Raw genomic sequence first — 27,498 nt, 5'->3', positions numbered from 1 at the left:
GGCATTTCCGGACCCCGGCCCCTAAGGGGAAAAAGAGACATCAGCGTTAATGAGCGAATGAAAAGACATTACCAAAAAACGCTCATTAAAGACTTACCTGATTTCTACAAGGATTTCACCTCTCATCTCGGGTCGGTGCCTGTTCCCCGGCATTCCGTACCCCGGCCCCTATGGGGAAAAAGACACTAGCATTAGTACATTAATGCATGGACACAAGGGGAACCTCTTATCAAAAAACTTACCTGGAAGCCAAGCAAGTTTGGTTCTCACCAATCCGAAAATCCAGTGAAGTAACTGGATACCAACGCGCCCCTGCATCAGAAGCAGGATGGAGAGCTCGTCCTTCCAGACCCTAAGGTGAGACGCTACGAGAAATCACAGAAGGGTTTCGAGGAGGGTGAGAGGGGAAAGTGGGAGGCCGATTGCATTACCCCGCAGACAGTTAATCCCCTATTTTCACCTACAGAAGGATACTTCTGCGAGCCAGACAAGCCAGATTTGGGGGCCCGGTCCAGTCCGTCTTCCGAACCCTGCGCATCACCTTAGAAGAGGTCACAGCAGCGCGAACCAGGCCAGCGCCTCCATGGGAGTCAGGTGAGCGTAACAGGCTCCTGCACAGCCACTGGGGAATATGTGTTTTTTGGGACTGGTCATTGTAGGTGGGCGCAGCCCCTTTGGAGAAGCTGCCTGCACACCTCTGCAGGTACAGGGGGCGCTGGGATCACGTCAGGTTCACCAATTGGAGGCACGCCCCTAAACGCTAATTCCAGAAAAAAATACAACCCACTTGGGAAAAAAGGCCAATAGATCTTTGCAAGGATAACAAGTTTTACTTATAGAAACAATAGGTGTGCCAGCAAAGGACACGGCTGCTTAGGAACGTTCTGAGCAAAAGGGTGCAAGAAGGAGCTTAAAAGGTGGCACAGCGTAATTCCTATATAGTAAAAACCAACGCGGCTGGTTTGTGTGAACCTAAGCATGGCCAGCCTACTTCATAGGGGATGCCAGGCCATTGGCCCCGGGAAAAAAGGCCAATAGATCCTTGCAAGGATAACATGTTATACTTATACAAAAAATAGGTGTGCCAGCAAAGGACACTGCTGCTTAAGAACGTTCTGAGCAAAAGGGTGCAAGCAGGAGCTTAAAAGGTGGCACAGCGTCATTCCTATATAGTAAAAACCAATGCGCTGGTTGGTGCGAACCTAAGAATGGTCAGCCTACTTCATAGGAGATGCCAGGCCATTGGCCCCGGGCCCCGTCCATCTTCATCACATGGGGTCAGCTGGGCTCATCGTCTCCAGGGAACCAAGATCGAAAAGACGATTAGTTATATTATTTTAACAATGCTACTCTATCACTACACATAGCACCTGGCATAATCATGGAGTAGTACAGGGGGAGGCTTGAGGTCACTGTGACCCGCACACATTTCACTCATCCCAGTTCCGGCTTGCGCACTCGCTTTTGAACTAAAATGTTACCCTCCCTGCACCTTGCATTACAGAACATTGTAAAGTACAGATAGGGTGACCATTCTCTTATGGGTCACTGGTTTATGCTCTGTGGCCTGGGGTCAGCTGCTATCTTGGAATTCAGGGGTTTTGGGACTCAGACAGTTGTAGGGGTTTTAACTTGTAGTTGGCTGGGTGGGGAACGGAGGCTTGCTCTGGCCTTGTGGTGTTAACACATACAGCGAGGCACCTACCACTCTCTCATGGCCTTGCAGGATACATTCTTTCTTGGGGTAAAAGTATTGGCAACAGTTTCAAAACAAAGGGGGATCTCTGTGGAAATTAACAGCGCAGATCTCTCCCTCATCAGCGCTTGGGCCTATTCAAAGTTTCTTAATCAGGTTTGTGGCTTGTGTCTAACGCGCTGCCATGCATGCCCTTGGTTTCTGCCATAGCTGCAAACTGGTGCATGTTTATATGCGCGCACTAAGTCTTAACATCTACAATTCGCATAACATTATGTCCATGCGGGGTCTCTTAGTACGTCCCCCAACCCATGGCACAGCACGGGCCTCCTCCTGGGATTCGCCTCACCCTAAAGCACCTATGGTGTGGGATAGGTTCATTTACTTCCCAACAATATTTTGTGCAGATCTGTGATCGACATCTTTGAGTCACCGTCCACACACCTCTTGAAACCAGTCTTTGGAGTAGACATACTCAAAAACTATGCAATATAAATCAATTGCTGAGGCAAGAGGAACCATTACAAAGCATGCTGTGCATGTGGAAAAACAGAACTGAGGCAACAGGCACAGTGTGCGCTATTAATACCAATGTCAACGTCACAACAGAGTATGGGAATGGAAGCCGCTGAGGGACTCGACAACACCTTCTGCTGTTGAAAAGGTTTCTGAAGCTGCAACAGGATATTGGTATATCAAAGATGAGGCATCCGTGAGAGGACACAATCCATTAGAAGTGGAGCAACAAGTAGTGGCAAAGCCAAAGTAAAATGTTCCTAAAGGTGCATGAACAAAGTTAAGTAACAAAAAGTAGGTTTCCTCTCCCAATCCCGCTACTCTAGGGGAACCGGGGGATCCTTGGTCAGAACCTCACCAACCAAGGCACTGGAGAAGGAGACTCGTCTATGGAGAGATGGCATGGAAACAGCTATGAAGCCTCATCCCCCTAATTCCCATTCCACTAGAACCCACCCCAAGGGTTCCTAGATTCACTGAGACTACATACTTCCATCATTGGTTCTGTTGCAGCGTGCCAGGGGTCACGAGTACAGTGGTAGTTTTCGGCATCTGGATTGAGTCAGGTAAACAGAGGTTCAGAGCTCTGACGACATGGTTCCTGATGATGTGCAGCTGGACGACCCAGGCACCCGTGAAACGCAGACCACCATGAGTCCCACAATGACCGGAGACCCCCAGGACATGATCTAAGTGGTCAGCAATGAAGGCATCACACTCACGCAGTGGCAGGTGAGTAACGTGGAGGAGACAGAAATTGATCATAGGTGGCTCTTTTTCAAGATGGCGAACAGTAGCTGCATGAGGACTGTCCGTAACCCACAAGCTGGAAACCTGCACAGTTTCAAGGCGAAAATCTGATCAGTGACTGATGCACAGTAGATGTCTTGGACGGAGCTGGTCAGTCCACACAATTATACCCATTAGGAAATGTCTCTTTTACGCAACTTTCCCTCTAAACTTCGACCCCTAAACATTTTGCATATGTTTTGACCCTGTCATGACTTTTTACAGTGAAGTCTGGCCTTTTGCTCATTTGTTATGGGGAAACTGACTAGTCCTTCTGACTATCAGTATTGGGAAACTAGGTTTCCCTTTTGCATTTTTACATGTTTGGGTAATTTCTTCATATTGCACGCAGTATCTTTCAATGCAGTTCAATGGAGATACTTCTGTATCACTCTAGTCTTAACAAAAGGATAGTTAGTTACTTTTATATGTGCATACGGACAAGCTGATGGCAGCAGATATATTTTTACTATATTTTTAGTATGCACATTTGTGTGCCACGTTTGGCTACTAACAGTGGCTAGTGGCCAGACACAGCAGTGCCATAAGGTATTTTGCTTGTTCTTTGGCTATACTGTTTCTTGGCCTTCTCAAGTCAGGAAATCCCCAACATGGTCATGCATTTGCCCAGGAAAGCTGCTGCTTTTGTAGGATAGTGCATGCCATTGTGAATGGACCCAGGAAGTGGCTTGCGACTGTCCGGTCCCAATACGCAAACTAAATTTCCGGTTAAGACCCAACCAGAACCCACCCCGAGCTTTATAGGTTATTGTAAAGCTGTTCGCCTCATTTCCCCAAATACAACATTTAACAGTACTGAGACAATGAAGAGACAACTAAGAGTAATGAACACCACACACTTTCACCACTTTGGTACTGAGACGAGGAAGGTGCCTGCAGGGAGCTGTAAGGGTCAGGCATGTCCCTGAAATTATGGTCAGTCAAGTCTCATTGGAGTCCCACACCTGCAGCCTGGGAGCTTCTGTGCACCATGCTTAGCAGCAGGAGCTGCGGGAAAGCAAAAAGGAGGAAGGAGAGGGTTGCTGTTCGCGTCCCAGAAAATTACACTCCAGGCGTCGGCATGCAGAGAAGGACATGCTGCAGGCAAGCGGAGCGCGACAGGATACACCACAAGCCGGTGAGTGTCAGTGGAAGACGCGTGAACGCCAGGGCGCTCCTAAAAGGTTTCTGAATACCGAATCAAATGGAACTTTAAATGGAACTTTGAAATGGAAGCAAAGCAATGCTTACTGAATACCGAAATGAATAGAACTTTAAAATACACTGAAACCAATATCAATTGAATACTGAAACAATTGGAACTTTAAATTATAGTGAAACCAATGCATATTGAATACCACACAAAAAGGAACTTACTAATTAAGCGGCATGAATGTTTTTCGGACCCTGAACTAAAGAAATACTGAAATTAAGCATTCTAAGTATGGAATGGAATAAACCCAAGTAATAAAAGTGAATAACCGAAATGCCCAGGTAAAAACAGTTACAGGAGAGGGCACACAAAGGTGACAAAGAAACCTAAGGAGGTGGGTGTGAGGAAAAACACCCTAAACTGAATTTCTATGAATTAATGCAAAATGACAAGGCCATAGACTGGAAATGATGTGCGACAACTAAGGGCAGAGCCAAAAGGCTAAGGAAAAGCCAAAAGATTGCAAAGGTACACATCGAAGTCAAGATGCCAAGAGTCAGGGATCCTGGTTGCGTGCCCTGTGATGGGTGGACCGTTTGGTCGGGCAACTGCGCCTAGACCAGCGAACCCCACATGTTGCAAACAAAGACATTGGGCCTCATTACGAGTCCGGCGTTAACCGAGGCGGTAAAACCGCCTGGTTAACGCCGGACTCGTATTACCATTCCGCCTCCGTGATTCCCGGAATTACTGGGGCATCACAACCCCGGTTTTCCGGGAATCACGGAGGCGGAATGGTGTAAATCCCCATTCCCATTGAATCCTATGGGACTCAATGGGAATCGGGATCATGGAAACACCGGCAGCATCTTGTAATGCTGCCGGTGTTTCCTCGTCCGCCTGCAGGCGGGCGGTGTTAAACCCGCCAGGTCAGACCTGGCGGGAACATCACCTCCCGCCTGCAGGGGTCGGGATCAGGCGGTCCGGAAACAACGGTGGCGGCGGGTTTACCGCCACCGTTATTTCCGGACCGCCACGGTCGTAATGAGGCCCATTGTGATTAGGAAGATAAAGTCTTGGGGAAGGGAACTCAGACTTGAGGAGCTGCATTGTGTAGTCTTGAGAACGATGCTGCAAGACCTTTTGTATTCTATGAACTGTGCCGCTTTGAACTTTTGGAAGGGAACCTTGAGAATTGGTTTGGAACTATATCACCTTGAACTGAAGAAAGGTAATCTTGAGATGCTTTTGTGGAACTTTCTTCGCTTGGGGAAGGGGAGCGGAGAGAAAGCTGCGATCTGGAACAAGCTCAGAACTTTGGGTTGATCACTATTTCTTTTGATTTTGACATCCCTTCTCATTGGTTAGCTTTAGATGTGAGGGCAAGTATGGGTTTTGGACACAGACCGACTTAAGTTGAACTCTTGGACTCAGACCTTCCTTTGTATCGTTCAAGGAGGGAAAACCCACCTTAGCTTCGGGCAAGTTAGGCCTTCTACCAGCCTGACATTTAATTTAATAAAGTATCTTATTTTGAACTTTAAGTCTGTTGTCTGTGTCTTGCTTCATGATGCCTTCACACCCATCAGCCCATGTTCAAAGCATATGTGAAGATCTTCAGGAGATCGTTCCTGAGAGGCAGGGCTTTACTGGGGATTGGCAGGAGGCAGTGCTGGAAGTCTTCAACGGTTGTCCATGGGTGTAAAGTGGGTTGCAGCTCTTCACAGTAGTCTTGGCTCCAACAACGATCTGACAAATGTTTGCAAGGGGTATTCTTTTTATCCTAAATTCGATCCAGGGTTGCCCCCGAACTCCAACTGAAAGGATTAGCACAATTTAAACTGGCAAGAATTGCCCGGTCACGAACAGTCTCTTGGTCCCACATCTGCACAGCCAGAGACCTACACCTGGCCAGTGTGTAGATTAGGAGACAGTCCCAGGCCCGACATCCTGCCAGCTGCTCGCACTACCACTTTTCTCAGAAAGGTCAAAGTTTTGCCTGAGAAAGGGCTTTCCATACAGGACAATATGAGACGGCAGGAAAAAGCCAAAAAGTATCAAAAGCCATATGAGATACTTCAAAAGGCATCAGGTAGTAAAAATATCTGCAGCCACCAACCAGCCTTGTACACATCATCAAGGAAATAGAAATGTTACTAAAACAAAAAAGAAAAAGGGATACAAAGTATCCCTGCCACACTTCACCGGAAAGTGATGTGTAAAGCCTCAAACAAGGAATCTGCGAAGGGAGATAGGCTCCTCCTGCACTGGTAGCCTAGGGACTGAGCAGTACCCATAAAACTCATGTGCCAAGCAAGCAAATTCAAAAGTCAGGACAGGAATAAAAAAATAAATAAATAAATAAATAAATAAAATTGAAAAAAAATCTCAAAAGGTTGGGGGGCTCAATTCATGCAAATGGAAGGAAAGCTGCAAAAAGAAAATCTTACCCAACATTTGACCTTCGCACTTACTCTTGCAGGCCCCACTGGTTAAGTGATAGTCAACTGCACTATTGGTGCTCCATCCCAGGCACCCACACTCGCCTGAGGGCCATAAACATTTCTTCTTCGCTGGTGCACCTCACCAACCGAAAAGATAAGAGATACGATTTTAGCGCTCAGGAAAAAGCCTTGTTGCACTAGCCTGCTGGCCCCTGGCCGTAGCACTTCACGAAGCACCGGTTCAAGATAAGGCTGTAGTTCAGAAGTTGGCTTCAGGAAACAAGCAGAAAAGACAAGGTTTAAAAGTGGCTGCAGTTCAGCAGAAACTCCCTATAAGGAAGCTGGAACAGCAACGATCATGACACTGGGGGCACTGTTGAAGGGGAAGAGCCACGTTTCATACCACATTAGTCAAAATTTGAGAAGCAGAGAGACTGCACACGGACAGCCACATCGGTAGAAATCTCCAAACCCTCAATTTCTCCTCCAATAGGTAGCGTGGTGGGCAGGTTTTATTAATGTAAAAGAACATCCCACACCAAGCCCTATTGCTACTATTGGGTTCCATGTGAGACGGAGTGGCCCACCACAAAGAACCACGCTGACTCTGATGAAAAGTCCAAATGTGTTTATTTTGCAATACAGTCTGACTTTATGGTCAATTAGATAGTTCTCTATAGTTCTCACGAAACGGGGATTTGGCACCAGGGCTGTTCCTCTCCCTCTGACCTTTCCCCAGGCTTTTTCCTTATCAGGGAAGTTAGTGCTCGCCAACAGAAACACCTACATGTCGGCTCACTTTCTAGCTCTAGTGGTGGTATCCCTAAATATGATGGCTAACCGACTCCCTAGGGATATTCTAGCTTTCCCTCTCCTATTCCTGCTTAGTAGTCTCACGGGTAAGAAATTGTGCCTTCTTTTGACTGTGTCACACTCACTCTTTGGTATCTCGGGCAGTTCTCCACTCACCATGTCACTGTCCCTCCAATCTCTCACTCCGTCTTTCCACCTCCGCCCTTCAATCTTACTTTTTCTCTTACTCCTGTAATACTGTTGCTCGTACCTCCAACTACCCCTTATTCCTCTGTTAGCGTCTCTTCCTTCCTCTCCCTCTATGGCAATAACTACACCTAATCTCCACTCACTGTCACTCTTCCCACTCTCCGTCTACTACTGTTCTTACGCTGCTACTAACACTACTCCTTTACTACATTAGCACACTCAGATATGGTGCCCTGCTCACCACTCTCACTAGCCCCAGGTCTGGACACCCAGGAATATGGTGCCTTGCACACCCTTGTCACTAGCCCATTACAACTTGGTCTCCTTCACTCGCTACTCCCACTACCTGTTTACTCACTTCCAACTACCCCACCACAACACCTCTACCACTACTCCACTCCGTCACTACTCCTACTCTACCTCCAATAACCACACTCTCCCTCTCTCACACAAACACTCCACAGACCCCCTCCTTAAAAATAGCCTCTGCATTACTTTCGTTTTCGTCACCACTGGTCTCTCTGACATCCTCCACCGCCTCCTGCCCTCCCCCAGCTAACCCTTGCGGGATTGGCCACTTACTTTAACTAATAGCTTGCCTGGCTTCAGGGGGTGTGACAACAGAAGGACACGCTGAATTACTTAAGCCTGCAGGGCCTTTTAAAATTATGATTACATCCCTAGTGGCATCATGGGTTTTAAGGCCTTCATGGAGCCTTCATTTATTATTTAAAAATTCCCTGGTGGTTTAGTGGAGGCTAGACCTGAACAGATTCCAGCTGACGCTGCCAGCTGGAGCCTTGCTTCTTTGATGACCTGTGTTATGGGTGCGCCAGCACCCTTACGTTTTCTGCAATCCCCTTCCATGTACTCTTGCATTAGGTGGATGGTGTGCCGCTCGCAGCACCCCTTCGATTACTGCAGGCTGCTGCTCTAGCATTTTCCTCTCAGCTGCTGTGCTGCCTCTCCTGCCAGGATGCTGCCATCACCACAGGTAAGGAGAGGTGGTGAGGGTGCCTGCCGGCACTCAGGCACCCAGGTTGGGGTGGGGTGGGCTCCTCCTTGACAAGGCCACAACGCTTGCCCTGCCACACAGGTCTACAAAATTACACACAAAGATGCCTTTCAGGACGTCTTACATAACAAGACTGTCCTCTGTCCAAACCTAAGATAACCAACTGGCCCCCAAAAAAAAAGAAAAAGGAAAACAAAAGTAGTACAGATGTATACTCTGGCTTGGTTTGCTGCTGGGTGCTGATTGACCCCCCTCCCAATGAATGTCATTCAAATTGACGGTCCGCTTTCCAGGATTTTGCCTATGGTTACAGTTCCAAGAAAATCATGAAGGTCTTGTATAAAGTGGAATTTCTCCTGTCTATTTTCCCTTCACAGTCTTTATACTCCCAAAAAATAAATGAAACCTTCCCACACCTCAGTCTCGACAGATCTCAAACCTTCTCAGTTTGCAGTCTGTTTAGTTAACAGGGCAAATCGCTGAGCCCTTCCACACACTCTGGACAACCTTTGCAAGTGCACTTTACCCCTTGTCTTACTAAGCTTTGTGGTGTTAAAGATAGTGCTAATAGCCTCTTTAGCTCTCCGCTTCGGATCAGTTCCCTTTTTTGTTTGGGGTAGTTTCTGGTGGTCTCCTGTGGAACAATGGACTCTGTTTCACAGATTTAATTATAGTTCTTTGTCTTCTCTAAATATCTTTGATAATTTGGTTGGCTCAGACCTCCATCTCTCAGTCATGTATCTCTTTTGGGGGGCTCAGCCCATTCACTGGGCCCATCAGGCCTCTGGATTATGGAATTCTGAGCTTCCCATGGGTAGCCAAGGAGCTCAATGTCCATCTCCCTCTACGGCTCACACAACGCCTACCACGCCTACCTGCAATTGTGCGGTATTCTCTCCCGGGGGTCTCCTTCTCAGGATTCTGATTCCTTGCTTCTCCAGCAGGTGCCTTTTCAACAGCAACCTGGCCTTCCACCTTGGTGGAAGTGTGTTTGCTCTTGTGTAGAGAGCAGGGAGCCTTGCTCCTCCGGCGCTCCGGGGCTCGACAGAGTTGCGCTGGCTTTCTGCCCACCATGTGCCAGCTGTGGTCCTGCCTATAGGCTGCGTCGGACCACGCGGCAGCTGCGTCATCCGCTCTGCATGCCTTTTCTCCAGCTGAGTTCATGTCAGTGCCTACCTCCCTCCAGGTAACGGTATGACCCCTTATATGTGATGTCCTGAAATGAGAGGAAGTCCCAGTGGTCCTCAGGTTTCATCTTCCAGGAGTCGTCCGCATCCATACCAAGCATGGGCAAAGGTCCCATTATGTCAACATTATCCTGCATTCCCATATATGCAGAGAACACTGGGGATGTCGGTTTTAAGGGACATCTTACTATCTTAATAGATTGTACTGGGAGTCCTTGACCCTGAGAGGCAAGTCACTCCCAGGGAGATACCGTTTGCCCAAACCCCTAGGGTGTGGGAGGTTTGCGTAGCAGGCTCACCTCGCTAGTCTCAAAGGCAGCAACTCTCCCATTTGGGGAAGGGACGAAAACCCTAGATTTGTCACAATGGGTAGAGTTATTTGAAGAGTTTTCCATAGCTCACTATATAGGGATATTTGTCATGATCCCAGGTAGAAATCGGGAGAATTCTACTTCTGTAAGGGGACCTGGATGTGGGTTGGTCACATCATGTATAAGACGGCAAGATGCTTCTTTGCCGGTAACTGCAATCTTGAACTATCGTAGACGCTGGGGCTGCTGGCGCTTACCTTGGAGAAGATGGCATCCCTTGCACAGGCACTGGAAGATGTCTTCCTGAAACGTAGGTTGTGGTCAGGTGACTAGGGTATATTAGCTCCTCCTACCCTAACCTTGCTGCTTCTGAATTGTTTCCTACGAACCTCTGTTTCATTCATTCAAGTTGCCAACCTGTTTTTTGTCTACTGACCTTGCTTTGCTTATTCCTTGTCTGTCTTGCTGATACACTGTTACTATCAACTCAGACTGCCTTTTGGATTTGCCTTTGCTTAGGTTTTGTCCATTCCTTGACCGCTACCTTCTGACCCGGACCGCTTACTGGATTGAACTGCAAGACGTTTTGTACCTTGCTGCTCGCCTTCCTACCAAGCCGGATTGTTACCTGGTCTTCTCTTTGAATATTCGTCAGCTTTTGCAAATCACCGAAGATACTGCTACTACCTCATTTTCTCCTGTAACGGACACACGGACGTCAATCCTTACAGTGTACTTTACAAAACCAAAAGCACATGGACTAGAGACTTCCTTGTGTGCAAGGACTTTAGCCGTCCGCTTGCTGGTGGGATAGGTGGCTTTAATTTTAGGCTTCCTCATGCCGGCGGTGTAGGCATTTGGATCAACATTACGTTCAAGACTCATGTAAAGCTCTTCAGGATCCAGTACGCTAAGAACCGTTCTTTGTTGACTTAATATTGTAACCTTACCTATATTTTGGTACTTATCTGTATTATGGAATTACAGATTTCTGCTACTACTGCCACATCTGTGCCTTACGAAAACCCGAATTCTCTGTGCACCTTCCTAGACTGCACAGGTTAGTTAACAGGGTTTGGGGAATCCTGTGTACTGTTATTCCACTGCAGTGTACTAAATTGCCTTACCTTTCCCTTGGAGCCATAGTTTCTCGTCTGGATCCGGTCTTTCAATTAATAGAGCTCTCTGTACGTCTGTTTGACCATATATAGAGGTACATTAGTGGGAAGAAATCTTCTTCACTACGGGTTCAACAGTTTAAAGAAGGATTCTGACAATATTTCTGCATTAAATGTGATTATAAGTCTGTTTCTCACAAGAGCATTCGGCAAGCACGGCCACATTGCACTTCTCATTCTAGCTTCCGCAAATAAAATCAAACTTTATTGAAAGTATTAAGCGTTATAAAATGTGGCTTACATGTTTGAAAAGATTAGATCGAAACAGCATGTATTGAGTGGAACTCTAAGTGTGCATTCAGCATTTCTTCAGTTGTATCCTTGCAGATGCTTTTTGGCGAAAGTCATGAAAATGGGGATGAGGTCTACAAAGTGGGCTAGGGCTTTCCCATCAGTTCTTTCAATCGTGAAGAATATTAAAAAAACGTTGCTTTCTTGGAGTTTTCATCCTCCATGAAGATTATCATTCACAGAGAATATTACATAATTATGTCACTGGGATTTATTCTTCAAATGACGCTTGAGAGAGTTTAAATACATTTCATACCTGGTCGGCTTAAAAGTAACTGCACACTTTTCAGTTGGACATCAAACTTGTCATAGGCTTCATCCATTATCTCTTCCAGAGAAGAAATGCTGGAAGTTCGATGACCACCTTGATTAATACTCCTGAGCTGTGATGAAATTTGCATTGTTTAGAGTAGAACAATAGAGAGGTGAACAAGCAAAACAATCTGAAATATTTCAGAGCGCAATCTTACTCATTATAACTAGCAGCACGATCTACAGTATGAGGAAGGTCAGGTGTTAAAACAAAATGAAAAATGAGTGGATATATTCAGTAACCAGTATTGCTGGAGAACCACTATCGGGTTTAAGCTAAATCTATTCATGTTCCATTGCACAATATATGCAAATGTTTCCACAAGCACTCTACAAAGTTGAATTTCTATTTACAAAAGAAACATTTGAAAAATCTCTCTTAAGGCTGCTTGTTGAAAATATCCTCAATGTTTCCAAACAAATCACTAATACTAATGCTCATCGATCTACTGGTTACATGCCCAAGGAGTGCATTCCCACTGGATTGGTTTCTTTTAAGAGTGGGATATACAGAGGTGGCGGGAAATGGTAGGAGGTTGACTGTTCAATGAATACTATATAGGGTCGACTACAGATGGCTGAGTTAGGGTGGAGTGGGTGCAAAGTGAACGAAAGGGACTGGCGCCGAGATGGTATGTGAGGGTGAACTTGGGGGGGATGGATTGAAAAGAAGGGGGAAAGCGTGGAGGGCAACGTGTCGCAGGTTTGGAGATGTATTATGTGTTATTACTGCAGGCAACTGCCAGTGTCAAGGCTGTGAAGATTCTGAAGATATTGCTTTCTGCATCCTCTTTTTCCCACTTGTTTAAAATGTTTTTAAAATGAGCACTGGCCAACGATTTGGGCTTTTGTGTAAGCATGGCAAAGGCACTGGCCAGGCCCTTCCGTAGTGGTATTAACTGTCATTGATGGCAGCTGCTACAAAATAGTGCGAGTACATGGGCATCTAATAGCAGTGCTTGACAAATGTCTAATTCTTGCACATAAGACAAAACATTTGGCTTTGCCAATGCATGTTTTTAACAATGAAAGAAACACATAGTGCTTATAAATTGAGTGGCTGAAGGCAGACCTGGCCAAGATATATTTTTTTTGTTACGCCAGTAGCAGGTTTCCCCCAATAAACTCTGGCTTTGTGAGGCGATAATGGCCAGTCAGGCCCCCCATTTGAATTCAACCATGTCTTTTTCCAGCCCCCCTTTGGCGGAATGATCACAGTCACACTTTGTTTACTTGCAGCAAGGAGAGAAATGCGTTCGCCTCCCCTCCCTTTTAAAATGAATGGCGGGGGCCCTTCAAAGACATTAAACTTCATGTATACCAAGAAATACTACTTTCTGATCACAATAGTTAAAGATTCGTAGAGTCTGAAGTGGAGGAGGTGCCCCTGAAAAGAGATTGCAGTTGTTACGCAGTACAAAATGTCTTGGCACAGTAGAAGTATCTGTGATGGATTAACTAGTAACATTTAAAAAGAAACATTTTACAGAAGCTGGCAGCTTGCATGGCACTAAACTTTAGATGAATACTCTTTTAAAAATTGTGACACCCCCTTTGTGGCGCTGCCCGATGACTGGGCGCGCACGCGGCGGCATGACGTTGCACGCCGCTGCGTGCAACATAAATAAACGGGGCGTTCCCGGCCGCGGTAGAGCGACCGGGAAGCCCGAACCGAGAGGACGTCTCTGTCTGAGTCCTTCGGGGTTGGGGGCTTACGGAAGTCGCTGGGGGGGTCCCGACAAACCCCCAACAGTGGCGACGAGTGGGGGAAACAATGCCTGGGCCCGGCGGTGACTTGACCGGCAATTTTTGTTTATTTGCAGCGAGGTCGCCTTGAGACTTCGCTCCGGCCTGCAGGCCGTGCGTTACCCACGCGGCTGGCGGCCATTTTGTGGATCAGGCCGTGAAACTTCTCCGAGCTCCGGTTTGAGCAATCCTGCTAGCAGGCAGTGATACCTGCATGTGACTATGCCCAGTTGGTGATTTTGCATTTTCCTGGGTCTCCTATGTCGAGTGCAAGCAAGAAGGAGGGCTACAATGGCTGGGCCTGCATAGCCCATATTTCTTTCTTTTCCTAATTTTTGGAGCAGCTGGAAGCGGAGGCTTCTCTTCATCTTTTTCATCATCAGACTGGTGGCCCCACTGATCTTCATCCTCTTCATCATCACAGAAGTGTGGTACAGCAGCTGTTTTCTTCAATGGTGCTGGCTAGAGGCATTTGGACTTGGTGTTTGAGTTGCGGCCCCTGTCCTCCACGCTGGGGGTGCCTGTGCGCTCGAACGAATGAGTGATACTGAGGACCAGGACGGAGCGGCGGTGCAGCGGCCTCCACGTGCGCCAGCAGCACCTCAAGGTTTGCTGCCTCCAGTGCAGCCGGCACAGCAGCCTCCAGGTGGTCAGGCAGGCCCTCAAGGTCCTCTACTTCCAGCGCAGTGGGTGGCAGCGCCCGTTGTATAGCAGATTTTCCCCTTATGGCTCAGGTACGTGCACAGGCGGCTCTGCAGCCCATCCCAGAGTTTGATGTATCGGGCCCACCTTCCAGTTTGGGGCCCAGATGGAGGAGGTGGGTGGACCGCCTTGACATGTACTTTCGGGCTGCCCAGGTGGTAGATGATGATACCCGGCTGGCAACTATGCTGTACTCGGCAGGTCCATCTGTCCAAGAGACTTTTGAATCGCTTCCGCCAGGGGATGGATCCTATGATCAGGAGAAGGCCGCTCTGCAGGCCTACTTTCTGCCTCTCGCCAATGCGTATTATGAACGTTTTGTCATGCTCTCTGCCAAACAGAAAGACGATGAGACTCTGGACACTTTCTATGGGCGCCTAAGGCGTCTCTCGCTGGCCTGTGCTTGGGGTGATGCGGAGGACATGATCAGGACGATGCTGATCCAGGCTTGCTCATCAGGCAAATTAAGGCGCCAGGTGCTAAGGGAGCCTGGAATTACACTTCAGCGCATCCTTGAACTGGGGAGGCGCCATGAGGTGTCGGAGGCAAGGGCAGCTAGAATGGAGGCCAGGTCGCGCCTCATCAAGACCGAAGAGGTATGTGCGATGTGGCAGGGGCACCCGAAGACCTGGCAGCAGTCCCCGGGATCGAGCCGGGAGGGCAGGAGAAATCTGCCAAAAATGTGGGTATGACCTGCCCCACCCTGCTGAGTGCCGTGCGGCTGGAAAGACCTGTGGACGGTGTGGGATGCCAGATCATTTCTTGAGGGTATGCAAAGCCGCAATGCCAGTATTGGTACCGAGGGGCCCGGGACGGTCCAGTTTCAATCGCCAGGGTCGACCATCCAACGTCACTTAGGTGGATCAGACTGAGGAGGATGCCCAGCTGGAGGAAGCTGAAGAAGAGGACGAAGAGAACAACATCTTTGTCTCGAGTGTGGGGATCCTGAAAAGTAAGAACAGGAGACAGCCAAGGTGCGTGGTCAAGGTGAACCGATCTCCAGTCCCCGTCCTTGTGGACACTGGGGTGTCGGTGAATGTAATGGCCCGTGGACACTATGATGCCATGGACCAGCCCCCCCAAGCTGGCTGCTCCCAAGGCCCGCATTTTTGCCTTCGGTGGTGTTGACCCCATCCCTCTGGACGGTTTGTGTTCGTGGCAAAAGTAGAACATGAGGGCTCCCAAATCACAGCACGATTCTACGTGACACCGGTGAGCACCAACACGCTGCTAAATTGTGCTGCAGCAGAGGCCCTCGGCATCGTCAGCTTCGCATACTCTGTCTATTTAGAGGACTTTAATGACTTGCTCGAAAAGTATGCCGCGCTGTTCAAGGGGATCGGGCAGATGGCCGGTGACCCAGTGAGGTTACACATTGATGAGTCAGTGCAGCCCATTGCCCTGAAACATCGAAGGGTGCCGTGCCACCTCCGTGGTCAATCTTGACATTATAGAAAAGCCCTGGGTGTCCCCGATAGTGGTGGCACGGAAGCCTAAACAACCCGATGCTGTTAGAATCTGCGTCGACATGAGGCTCCCGAACAAGGCCATTAAGAGAGAGAGGCACCTCACCCCGACGATTGACGACATCATTGCGGAGGTACAGGGCGATCGTTTCTTTTCGAAACTGGACCTTCGAGCGGGCTATCACCAGGTTGTCCTCCACCCCGAGTCGAGGTACATTACCACCTTCACGACACACTGAGGGCTATACCGCTACAAGAGGCTAAGCTTTGGTGTGTCCTCGGCAGCAGAGGTGTTCCAGAACATTATTCGGGGTGCCCTGGCTGATCGACAGGGCGTTTTGAACATAAGCGACGACATCCTGGTGCTTGCCAGAACGGAGGTAGACCATCTGAGGCGGTTGGCAAAGACGTTCGGAAGACAGCAATCCTTGGGACTCACCCTCCACAAAGAGAAGTGTGAATTTCTCCGACCATCAATAGAATTATTTGGTTTTGTATTCAAAGAAGGGGGGGTGTCTCCTGATATCGGAAGGTGCAGGACATAAAGAAGGCGCAGCCTCCAGAGTCCGTATCTGAGGTGCGAAGCATCCTAGGCATGGTCACATACTGTGGACGGTTCATTAAAAATCTGGCCTCCAGATCGGAACCGCTCAGGGCACTGACCAGGAAGGATGTCATCTGGAACTGGGGCCCGCTAGAACAGGTGGCTTTTGATGACATAAAGGGTGCCCTGGCGGCTGAAGACACCATGTCCTCCTCCGATCCCGCGCTGCCTTCAGAGATCATAGTCGACGCCAGCCCATTCGTCCTGGGCGCTGTGCTAACACAAATTGACAGTGGTGGGGGCGTCCGCCCGGTGGCATATGCCAGCAAGGCCCTGTCCGATGCAGAGCAGCGATACTCACAGATAGAGCGTGAGGCGCTGGCAGTACTGTGGGGATGCCGGCACCTCCGGCTCTACGTCCTTGGACGCCCGGTTACGGTGGTGACAGACCACAAGCCGCTGCTTCCCATCCTAGCAGGGTCGTCATCCAAGCCACCGGCACGCATTGAGCGGTGGATGCTCGCCCTTTTGGAGTATGGAGTCACGTTGGTATACCGGCCAGGGGCGAACAACGCTGCAGACTATCTCTCCAGACACCCTGGGGCGTATGCAGGCGAAGTCCAGGACGCCTGTGCAGAAGAACCAGAAGAGCTTGTCCGGGTGGTGGTGGAGGCAGCCACGCCAAATGCCATGCCTCTCCAGGAGCTGGAGGCAGCAGCAGCGCAAGATGAGTGCTTCCAGATCCTAAGGCATTCAATGCAACAGGGCTCCTGGAAGTCGATGCTGGAAGCTCTGGCGGGGCGCACCCAGGAGGCCAGGACCGGACTTGAGCAACTATGGAAAGTCCGGGAGGAGTTATCGTTCTCGACATCTGGCCTTCTGCTCTGCGGAGATCGGATTGTGGTACCCCAATCGATGGTGGACGAGGTGATTGCTTTGGCTCACCGTGGTCATCAGGATGCCGCCAAGACCAAGGCACGCCTACGGCTGAAGGTGTGGTTCCCTGAGCTAGATCGTAAGGTGGATGACTTCGTGGCGGCCTGTGTTTGGTGCCAGGCGGCATCTCCCCTGCAGCGGGAACCTGCAATAGAGACAATGCCGAGGGGGACGCGCCCTTGGGAAATCGTTCATGCGGACTTTGGATCCACCACCATGGGCACCCATTTCCTAGTTCTGGTCGACGAGTACTCTAGATACCCCGAGGTGGAGTTTGTGGACTCTGGCATTTGAGCATGTCGTGGTGGCCGTGGAAAAGGTGTTTGCGGCCCATGGTTTCCCACGCACGCTGTGCTCGGACAACGGGGCGCCATTCCAGAGCGAATGCTTCTCAGAGCTGATTGAGTGCTATGGGGTTGTGCACAGGAAAATCATGCCCCTCTGGCCCCGGGCCAATGGCGAAGCGGAACGGCTCATGAGGACTCTAAATAAGACCTTTAGAATTGCTCAGGGGCAGTCGCTCCAGAGAGCCCTTTACCAGTTTCTGAGGGTGTGCCGCACCACGCCACATGCATCCACTGGAGTGGCCCCGGCTGAGGCATTTTTCAAGCGTTGTCCTCGGGGTTTGCTACCAGAGGTAGGAGAGAAAGAACCTGGGGTGATCAATGACCAACAGGTCGAGATGGACCGGCGGCTGAGGATCGAGCAAGAGAAAGCTGGGAGAGGGCTTCGCCCGCAGCGGCTGGAGCCTGGCGATGAGGTCTTCATTCGGAATAGGCATCCCCATGGGAAGCTCTCCCTACCGTATGAACCGGAACCGCTGGATGTCGTCGCGGTCTGGAGATCCATGGTGACTGCATCGGACGGCCGGTCGGCGGTAACTCGCAATGTGAGTTTCTTCAAGAAACTGCGGGATCCAAGAACTGATCCACCTCCTGATCCAGACCCAGGAGAAATCCCTGAGGATGAAAGGGAAACACCCTGTCTGCCTGAGTCCCCGGCCCGGGGCATGCTCCTGGACAGATCACCAGTGCCGGAGGTGAGCAGGAGGTACCCCCAGAGGGCTGGGCGAGGGAAACCTGCTCACCTCAGCGATTACGTGTTGGGTCACCTGGCTGTTTGTCCTGAGGATGAGAACTGTTAAGTAAGGGGACCCGGGTGGATGTCAATAAAGGGGTGTTTTGAACCTGGGGTTTTCGTAAAATGTTAAGGATTCATTTTGGTTTGGTTTGCAGTGTCTAGTATTAGTATTGTTATTGTTCTCCCGGAAAAAGGAGGAGTGTGGCGCTGCCCGATGACTGGGCGCACACGCGGCGGCGTGACGTTGCACGCCGCCACATGCAACATAAATAAACGGGGCGTTCCCGGCCACGGTAGAGCGACCGGGAAGCCCGAACCGAGAGGACGTCTCTGAGTCCTTCGGGGTTGGGGGCTTACGGAAGGCGCTGGGGGGGGTCCCGACAAACCCCCAACACCCTTGATAATTGACACAACTTCAGCCACCACAGTCTTCGACCTAAGAATTAAGAAAGTCCTTGGGTGCCATGCATTGTGATTTATGGATCCAGAGTCGTGAAATCCGAAGGGGGGAGATTGAGGGGGGGGATGGGTGCTGCGTGGGGACGCATTTAATAATCAACGGCTTTCTCTCAGAGTTTGACAAAACCGAGCCTCAGACCAGGCCATTCGGAAGGGACTCTGTATTCATGATATTTAAATCAATACACTTCTTTTATGGTCCCTCTTCAAGGGAGGGTGCGCTTTCAGAGCGATGGGGGCGGGGTGGACTGCAGATTCCATACACCTTTATCTGGCTCTTTTGTAAAAGACAGGAAATGCGCTGGTGGATGTGGCCTTTCAAACTTGCCGGACCCCCGTTTCTCTACAGGGGTTCAGCAGAGAGGGCCCCGGACCCCCACTGTTGATGCATTTGAATGACAGTACACCCTGGCCTCCATTAGAAGTCTGTGGACCAAGAACCGATTGTATATGCATAGAATTTTCATGCGCTTTTTGTGTGGTGTGCTCTACCCTACGCTCGTAATAAATCATTTGGAATCAGGAGGGACCGCTCCTTGCATGCCCGAGCTGCACTGTGGTCAGCCGCTTTCATGCATGCACGCTTAAAAAAAGATTATAAACATGAGATGCATGGACAAATGGGTCGGATTAGTCATAAGGATTAGCATGGCTAGGGGCAGGGAATGGAGGGATTCAATAACTTAACAACACTGTATCCCTCTTCAAATGTCATCACCATTGGAAAAGCATTACAGACCCACATTCAGAGCCCCTATTTGAAGCTCTTATGTTAAAGCTCTTATGTTAATGACAAAAGTTTCAGCTTAAAGGTAGCACTTTCAAGCCCCACCTAATAGCCCAAACTAAAAAGGTAGTGACATACTGAAAACGTCTGTCTCCTATAACAAAGGTTGAAAACTAACAACATGAGTAATTCTGCCTGTTTGCGAGAGACTAGCGTTTGTGGCTGCCTACTGTTGATTAAAGTCTGGAGTGTGAGTGACTTTATGCTCCGTTAGGATTTCGGGAACTAATTTGAAAATCTGTTTTACAGTCACAGCTTGATTTGAAAGCTATATGCCCATTCTTCAAAGTCTTATTGCAATATCTTTTAGACCACTGCTAAATACCCTGCTTTTCTTGCTTCACCTAGATTTGAAATTGACTAGGGCATTTAAGAAAGTTCACCACTGTGTGTTTACCTGCAACAGTTGGAATTGAAAGTCTTCCTGTGTGCTCAGTTACAGCGAGTAGTTGCACTAAAACTACAGTTCCCAGCAGCCTCGCTGCTATTGACGCGCCGCCACATTCATTAGGCCGGTTTTTGCTGGTTTGCGTCCGGGACCCCAAAACTGCTGGTGACGACCTCCACAGCATTCCATTTTAAGGTACAGGCATTACTTCACCCAGCATGAGGTTGCTGCTCACTTGTGTACTGCTCAATACCCGTTCCTTGATAAAGCATACACAGACATTGCTGATTATTTACTAGGCGAACCAGTGGATATGTGCTTCATTACAGAGACGTGGTTACATGAGGCAGCAGGTCCAGCACTGTTCTTGGCAAACCCTATTGGCTACAATATTAATCGCGTAGACCAGACTTGCGGCCGGTGGGTGGAAGGTTGCATTAACGTATAGATCATCCATCCATATTCACGCTGTATGCTTTGAAACACAGAGTGTATGTGACTTATTGCATGCAAAGGTTCTGCTGGATCCAAACACAAACATTGACATTGTGCTTATTTATCGCCTGCCTATTACTATGCCTGATTTCCCCAAACTTCCGGGAGACATACTTTTCCCCGTTTCTCATTCACTTTAACCTTGTTTGCCCTTATCAGCCCAAGAAAGCCAAACCTGAAAGAGTGGTGTCCACATCAAGAAACACCAGCCAGCTTTCGGCCTTGGGTTTAGCTCCGCTCTTTGAAGACACTATTAATAGTTTGTCCCAGCTGTACTCCATGGATAAAATAGCCACGGCCTATCAAAATATGTTGGAGAATGCCATGAACATCAAGACACCCGAAAAGACATGCCTTATGGTAAAAAGGGAACCTTTGGTTGGTATTCAGATGAAATTCAACATCTTAAATCAATCAAGCATAAGGCTTTTAACTCTTGAAAGGTGTCCACCTCTGAAGATAACAAAACAAAATATCTTGCAGTCGCAAAAACGGATAAAGATGCCATCACTTCGGCAAACAAATCTGCATTTGATCTGAGGATCAAAAATGCTAACTCAGACACGAAAGAATTGTTTAAAATCTTGCAGGCACTTCAGGATCTGCTTCCGGCCACACCTATGATTAACATAACCACTGGTGTAATGCTATTTAAGAGGCTTTGATTAATAAAATAGGAAAGGTCCAGGCTGATACTCGGGCAAAATGGGATATACATGGTAAGGTGATCTGCCATAATTCCCCCCAGAGTTGGAGTTGAACTCCCCCCCTTCCCTTTGAGTTGCATCCCGTGACAGATGATGAAATGTTAGCCATGGTGAAACAGCTGATAGCCAAATTTTGTAAAGGTGATGTGTGTCCATTCAGGGTTAAGAATGAATGAGCCAATCAGTTGATACCACTTATTACCAAATTTGTGAACTCTTCCTTTAAGAAGTGCTGTGTACCACTATGCACCAAACAGACTTTGATTTCACCATTATTAAAGAAATCCTCTCTTGACACAAATGTGGCCACCAATTATTGACCTGCTTCGAACGTACCTTTTTTGCTTAAAATCCTGGACCGAGCGGCTTATAAACAGGTCTAAGCATACCTGGAGGAAAACCAGATCCTGAGTCAAAGGCAGTCAGGTTTCCGCAGGGCCCACAGCACGGAATCGGCTCGATTAGATCTTAAGGCAAACATGCTGGAGTTTGTCGAAAGATGAGGACCGCCCTCCTCATGCTCTTTGAACCCTCTGCAGCATTCAACCTAGTCAATCATCCCTTGCTAGTATCAAGGCTCATTCCCACGTCCCACTTCGAGAACCGCGCCTAAATGGGTTGAGTCCATCCTTTCCCAATGAACAGCAAGAGTCTTTGATGGAAATCAGACAACTTTGAGATCTCTTGTGGAGTCCTGCAGGGCGTGTGCCTCTCCCCAGGACTCTAACTTGTTTACTGCACCACTGTTTGAGCGGCTTAGTGTCAAGGGAGTGCTATATACGAATTACGTGGATGATGTGCTGTGCCTTATCCCCTTGTCTGGGAATTATATTAAGGATATAGAGATGATCAACATGGTTTACTCAAGAATACAAACTTGAAGGATGGAAAATGATTTGGCACTGAATGACGGGAAAACTGAGATCATGGCAGTAGGTACAGCTACCAGTCTGAGAAAGCTGGGGTCGGAATGCAACAATTTTCACATAGCTGGATGTGTAATCCTAGTTTAGCACAGAGTTCCAACACAGTCTTTGAAGACTTGAAACTTAGACAGTTCTGTGGTCGCAACAAAGCACCAAAAGAATTAGTCTGTTCCAACTACTCCTGGAATAAGAACAGGTTTCACATTTGTATTCTTGTGAACAACAATTGTCTTTGTTGGGATGATTCGCCACAACGTTGATTTAAAAATAATTGTAACTTTTCCACAACAAGTTTGCACAATTCTTCTTTAAATGCCACAATTTAACACAAGTTGTTTCCGTTAGAACCACAGTTCAGCACTCTACTATTACTAACCTGTTGATTTGTGTACCAGTCCTTCTACTTCCACAATTTATCATACAGGTATACTCGACTGCCTGTGTGCTTCTGTGGTAACTTCCAACTTGGAACAACAACTTCACAAGGATTCTTTGGTATTTAACTTTAAACCATTTTCAGGGAAACAAGGAATCACATTAGTGCTCTTTAGGTCTCCTTGGCAACTATGCTCCTCTCCCTCTGGATAATTTCTCCAGAAGGGCAGCCTGTTTCCCACCTTTCTTTCTTCTTTGCACCAACAAATGAAACAGTCATCAGGCTGCAGTATCACTATGCCTCTCTCTTGGCTTTGGCGATGCAGGTTTGTATCAACAGGTGATCTGCATTTCAGAACACATGAGTAGCAAGTCTTACAACTCTTGGGTTACCCAATAGTGCCCTCTTGCCATAAACAATGTTTGTGGCTTTGATATTGCCAAGTTCCCAAACACTTTTGGCTTGGTTTTTGCTTGTAGGCTTTAGTGTTTACCAAGGCTTTGTCACAGGGCCTTTGGGCTTTCCACAAACTAATACGCTGGCTTGCATAGTCCTTTTGATTCAACAAATGTAACTTCAATTGGTTTTGGATAGATCGATATTCAGAAACATAACTGCTGCTGCTTTCACTCGTATGCGAGTGAATCTGTCTGTTGAAAACACGCAGACAGCGGAGTGCCCCGAAGTCATTCGCAAGACGTGAACTCACTGGGTAAGTCACTTGCTCCTTTTCCACCTGGAGTTCGCAGGTCTTCTGAGATTGTGGTTTCCCACGACCGTGCAGACAGCCTCTTCTGGCCTCCCTCTGCTTGAGCACTCGCAATTGGAGCGCCTTCTGCCCCAAAGAGGTTCAGGTGCAACCCAGCTACTTGACACCTCGAGATAGGGCACATTTCCCTCGTTGCTTCGGCTTCCTGCTGCCCCACCTCTGCACAATGAGTCTTCATTGGGCAAGCGTCCTTTTCTTACGCTTCACGCTGCGCGACATCTGCAATAGGGACAACTTGAGTCAAAAACCCCCTCAGGACCCATCACTGCAGTTGGCTTCTTAGGGGTCCCGGCATGTTCTCTTGCCTCCAGCTTCACCTTCCGCTGCAAACACGGCCTGTACTGCTTTCTCCTCTCCTGCTGCTTCCTCACCAGCACTGGAGGGGGCTTTTTAACCTTGCAGTCTCCCTCTGGTATAGGTTGTTTACATCAATTAGCTGACCACTCCTTCTGCAGTATTACTCTACATCCCTCTTCCTCGTCTCAGTACTGGGTTAATTATGGGACTTGAAGTCTCTACCAACAAAGTTAGTCTTCCTAACCTTTTTTACTTTGCAATAAGCAATTAAAAGATTAGGGTTTCAGGGGAAATTAAACAAGGGGTTATCCCCTTCTTCCTGACCTGTTTCCTCCCCCATGTGATCCTCCCGCAGAACACCACCACCAGGGTCGGGATCAGGAATTTCTGTTAAAGTATGCTTCATTCTTTTTTTTTTTAAACTTTATTTATTGATGGTGGTACACATCGGTTCATCAACATAGCATTCCATACAATTCAGTGATTTAGTTGACAAATATCCAAACACAGTAAAACATGTAAAGTCTACATAGCCGTTTAATTTCCAGGTACAGCCGGGATGCCACCAGCCGACCCCATGTCACACAAGTATACTCTGAACGGAGCCCAAATGTCCTTTGGCTTGCTAAATCTCGGGAGTGACCTTATGTACTGCTCCTCACATTCATTGACATATGACAATTCTTTGAGAAAATGATTGATACGTGGCGCGTGTGTACTCTTCCATTTCTGTAATATACATTTTTTAGCCACTATGCATGCCACATTGAATAGTCTTCTGGTCACTTCCGAAATCTTCCCAATGTCCACAAATAGGTATTTCTGGGGTGTTAGGTCTGCTGGGACGTGTGTAATTTCAGCTAGGATGGACGCCACTTCTCCCCAGAACCTGTGTATGGGCGGGCAGCTCCAGTACATGTGGAAAGAGTCTGCACGGTTGCTCCCGCATTTCTGGCAGCTGTCCGGTCCGTTTTGTGTAAATTTAGCTATCTTCTCGGGTGTATAGTGTAACTTATTTAGTACCTTAAATTGGATCAGCCGGAGGCCTGCATTAATGGAGACCTTTTTGGTTAAATCACAATATCTTTCCCATGCCTTATCCGATATGGTAGTTCCCACATCAGTTTGCCTGTACCACTGCATAGAGCCCAGAGACGCTTACTCCCACCTGTGTGGACAAAGCCGTGAGGCATGGATGTGGGGGAGGGTCATCAGGGAATAGAGGCCTTCTGGCCTTAAAGGCCATTCGCATCCTAGGATATTGTAGTATTTTCAGATGATCCCTTCCCATTCCAACCTTAAATTCCTCTAACGTTATGAATGTGCCATTGGGGTAGATCTCTTTAATTTTGAACTCCCCCTCTGGGTCCCACGTTTCCGGACATCCGGGTCATAAGATGGTGCTATACCGGGGAAGTTCCAGAAGGGTGCTTCCACGTAGTGAGGAGTCTCTAGTTGAAGCCTGCGGTAGAGTCTAGACCAAGCATGTACTGTTGTGCTGACAGGGTCGAATGGGCAGTCGTCTTTATGTTTAACTTTAAAAATTATGGAGCGTAGGTGGGTTGGGCGTGCCGAGTGTTTCAAACCCCTTCCCACCACAGAGCGTGTTATGATGGCAGGGGCCTTACCCACACGCCCCACTTACTTGTCCGTGGTGTCGGAGCGTGCCCCTCCGTGCGTCTCCGCCTCGTTCCCGGGCGTTTTCAACTCGGTGCTTCCGTGGGGGAGCAGAGCCCGGCCTCCCGGCAGAGGATGTACTCTTCCGTAACACGCGTTGGGAGGGCCGTGTAGCGCTCAGCCGGCGACATGATTCGATTTCCCCTTCCACCTCCTATATCTCGATCAGCCTTGGTGTCACGCGTCCACCTCCTACAACAGTGCTTCCCCGCATCAGGCAGGGGGTGTCGTCGCTCTCCACTCCTTCCAGGGCTCAGCAATACTGTGTTCACTGCAGTACCCCTCCCCCACTGCGGCCGGGTCTTCCCCGTTACGTCTCTGGCCGGCAGTAGATCTCCTGCGGAGCCGCGAGGCGGCCACGACGACTCCTCACAGCCGCTTCACTTTTCCAGGAGGGGCAGCGCAGCGAGACAGCCCTGAACTCGCCTGATTATCATAGGGTCAGTGCAGGAGACCTTCCGGCACAAGAATCTCGGTTTGTTTAATGTGTAGAGCGGCGTTGGCAGGATATTTTCAAGCAGGATATTTGTTCCAGCCGGAGCTCGCCTTTCAGGCATCCATGTTCGTTGCGCCCAACAGCGCCCCCCCCTAAAGTTAGCTTCATTCTTATTGCAGAGGTGTTGTGCAATAGTGTTTGTGTTGTATGTGAGTGCAAGGTGTGTTAAATCAGCCTGTGCCTTCCACTAAGTTACGAAGGTGCAGGGCACGAGGGGAGAAAATGGGTTAGTTGTACAAACAACAATGTTTACAACTTGGGTTCCGTCTAGGCTAAATGCAGGGCAAGGATACCTTTACACAATTAGGCCAAATGCAGACTACACAATTAGGCCAACTTCGGAGGTGGTCAAAGGGGACACAAAAGATATCAGAGTGCTTCACAATTTTGCGGCCAGTGAAAAACAAACAAAGGTGTGGTAATAAGAGCGAACGCGTTTACTGCTCTGCACCACACAGGACTTATATCTAACAGCTTTATTACTTTCATATCTTAATTGCCATTTAAAAGACCATGTGGACTTGCATTGGATTGTGGATTCACTCGGCCACTCCAAAAGGAAATTGGGGGATTGGGGAACTGGTCTTTAGCCAAAAAAAGGTCACAAAAAGTCCTGATTTGGAACTCACATGGTTTCAACAGTTTTCTGGGGATTAATGAGAGGCACATTTGTTTTAAAAAAATATTACAATTTTCTTGCCGGAGGGGTGGCTATTAGACGCTCTAATTATCAATGATCACATGGTCTTCCAACAAGCAGCAAAGTTGTCCAGGGGGACGAGTTTCGTGTGGTTTAGTAATAGTGGTTAAGAACACTATGTTGCAGTTCTTTTTGACAGTATTTAAGCCTGGCAGTAAATATTGTTCTGGAGGTAATAATATCTTTACAGTTTGTTCTGTTGGTGAACATTTATAGCAATACAAGCTGTGTTACAATTGAAAATATATATATATTTTTTTTTTTCCAAATCGAATTTTAATCAAGTTTTGCACAACAATGAAAGTTAGGACTAACAATCGTCCAAATCATAAAATGAGAAATTACTTACCGTAATGTTCTTTCTGTGTCTTCTTCTCCCGCAGATTCCTCATTTGATAGATATTCCCTCCAGCTCCGGTGCTTTGGAAAATCTTAGATAGGGGGCGTAGTGGACCTCGACCCGGCCATCGACCTTTGATCCGTCTTGCTTGTCGTCTGGTCGTCGGTTCCGGATGTGATGTCAGGTGTCGTATAAATACCACGTCACTATACCCCAACCTAAGTTTCTTCCCTTTTTTCCCCCCGAGCACCAAACGCTGCATAGGAAAACAGAGAACAAACGGGCTAACGAGCCCTTAAAAAAGAAGTAAGTATAGACCTCCGAAGGAGGAACAATTGAATAAACACTACAAGTAGCGTTAGAAAATTCTTTGTTTTAAAATCTGTTGAAGGAAGACAGAAAACGGACACAGAGCACAGTTACCAAGTCAACGTGAAAGAGAACATGTGTGCCAACCACCGACTTTGAGCAGGGATGGATGGGAGGTGACATGAGAAATCTGCGGGAGAAGAATGAATCGAAAGAACATTACAATAAGTAATTTATCCTTCAATGTATTGTCTTTTTCCCGCAGATTCCTCATCTAATATACTCTCAAAGCAGTAAATGAAGGAGGCGGGCAGAAAGTTATACAAGAAATGTTGCAGCATGGCCCTGCCAAAACGTGCATCAGTTGTACGAACCACATCCAGACTGTAGTGCTTTGCGGAGTT

The 27,498-nt window shown here is 48.1% G+C and overlaps 1 protein-coding gene across 4 annotated transcripts in view; it reads right to left on the bottom strand.

Moving 5' to 3' along the window:
- The window catches only part of VPS13C (vacuolar protein sorting 13 homolog C), a 5,236,720-nt gene that overhangs the window by 3,642,406 nt on the left and 1,566,816 nt on the right, over positions 1-27,498 (bottom strand). For all 4 annotated transcript variants that reach the window (XM_069624493.1, XM_069624490.1, XM_069624491.1 and 1 more), the window contains one exon: positions 11,839-11,965. In XM_069624493.1, coding sequence (XP_069480594.1) covers positions 11,839-11,965 — 127 coding nt within the window. The remainder of the gene's footprint in view (positions 1-11,838; positions 11,966-27,498) is intronic.

Source organism: Ambystoma mexicanum, chromosome 11, assembly GCF_040938575.1.
Source record: "Ambystoma mexicanum isolate Mex_15411 chromosome 11, UKY_AmexF1_1, whole genome shotgun sequence".
Taxonomy (NCBI): domain Eukaryota; kingdom Metazoa; phylum Chordata; class Amphibia; order Caudata; family Ambystomatidae; genus Ambystoma; species Ambystoma mexicanum.
Note: the sequence above shows the minus strand (reverse complement) of the source record. Positions and strands in the feature narration are given on the sequence as shown.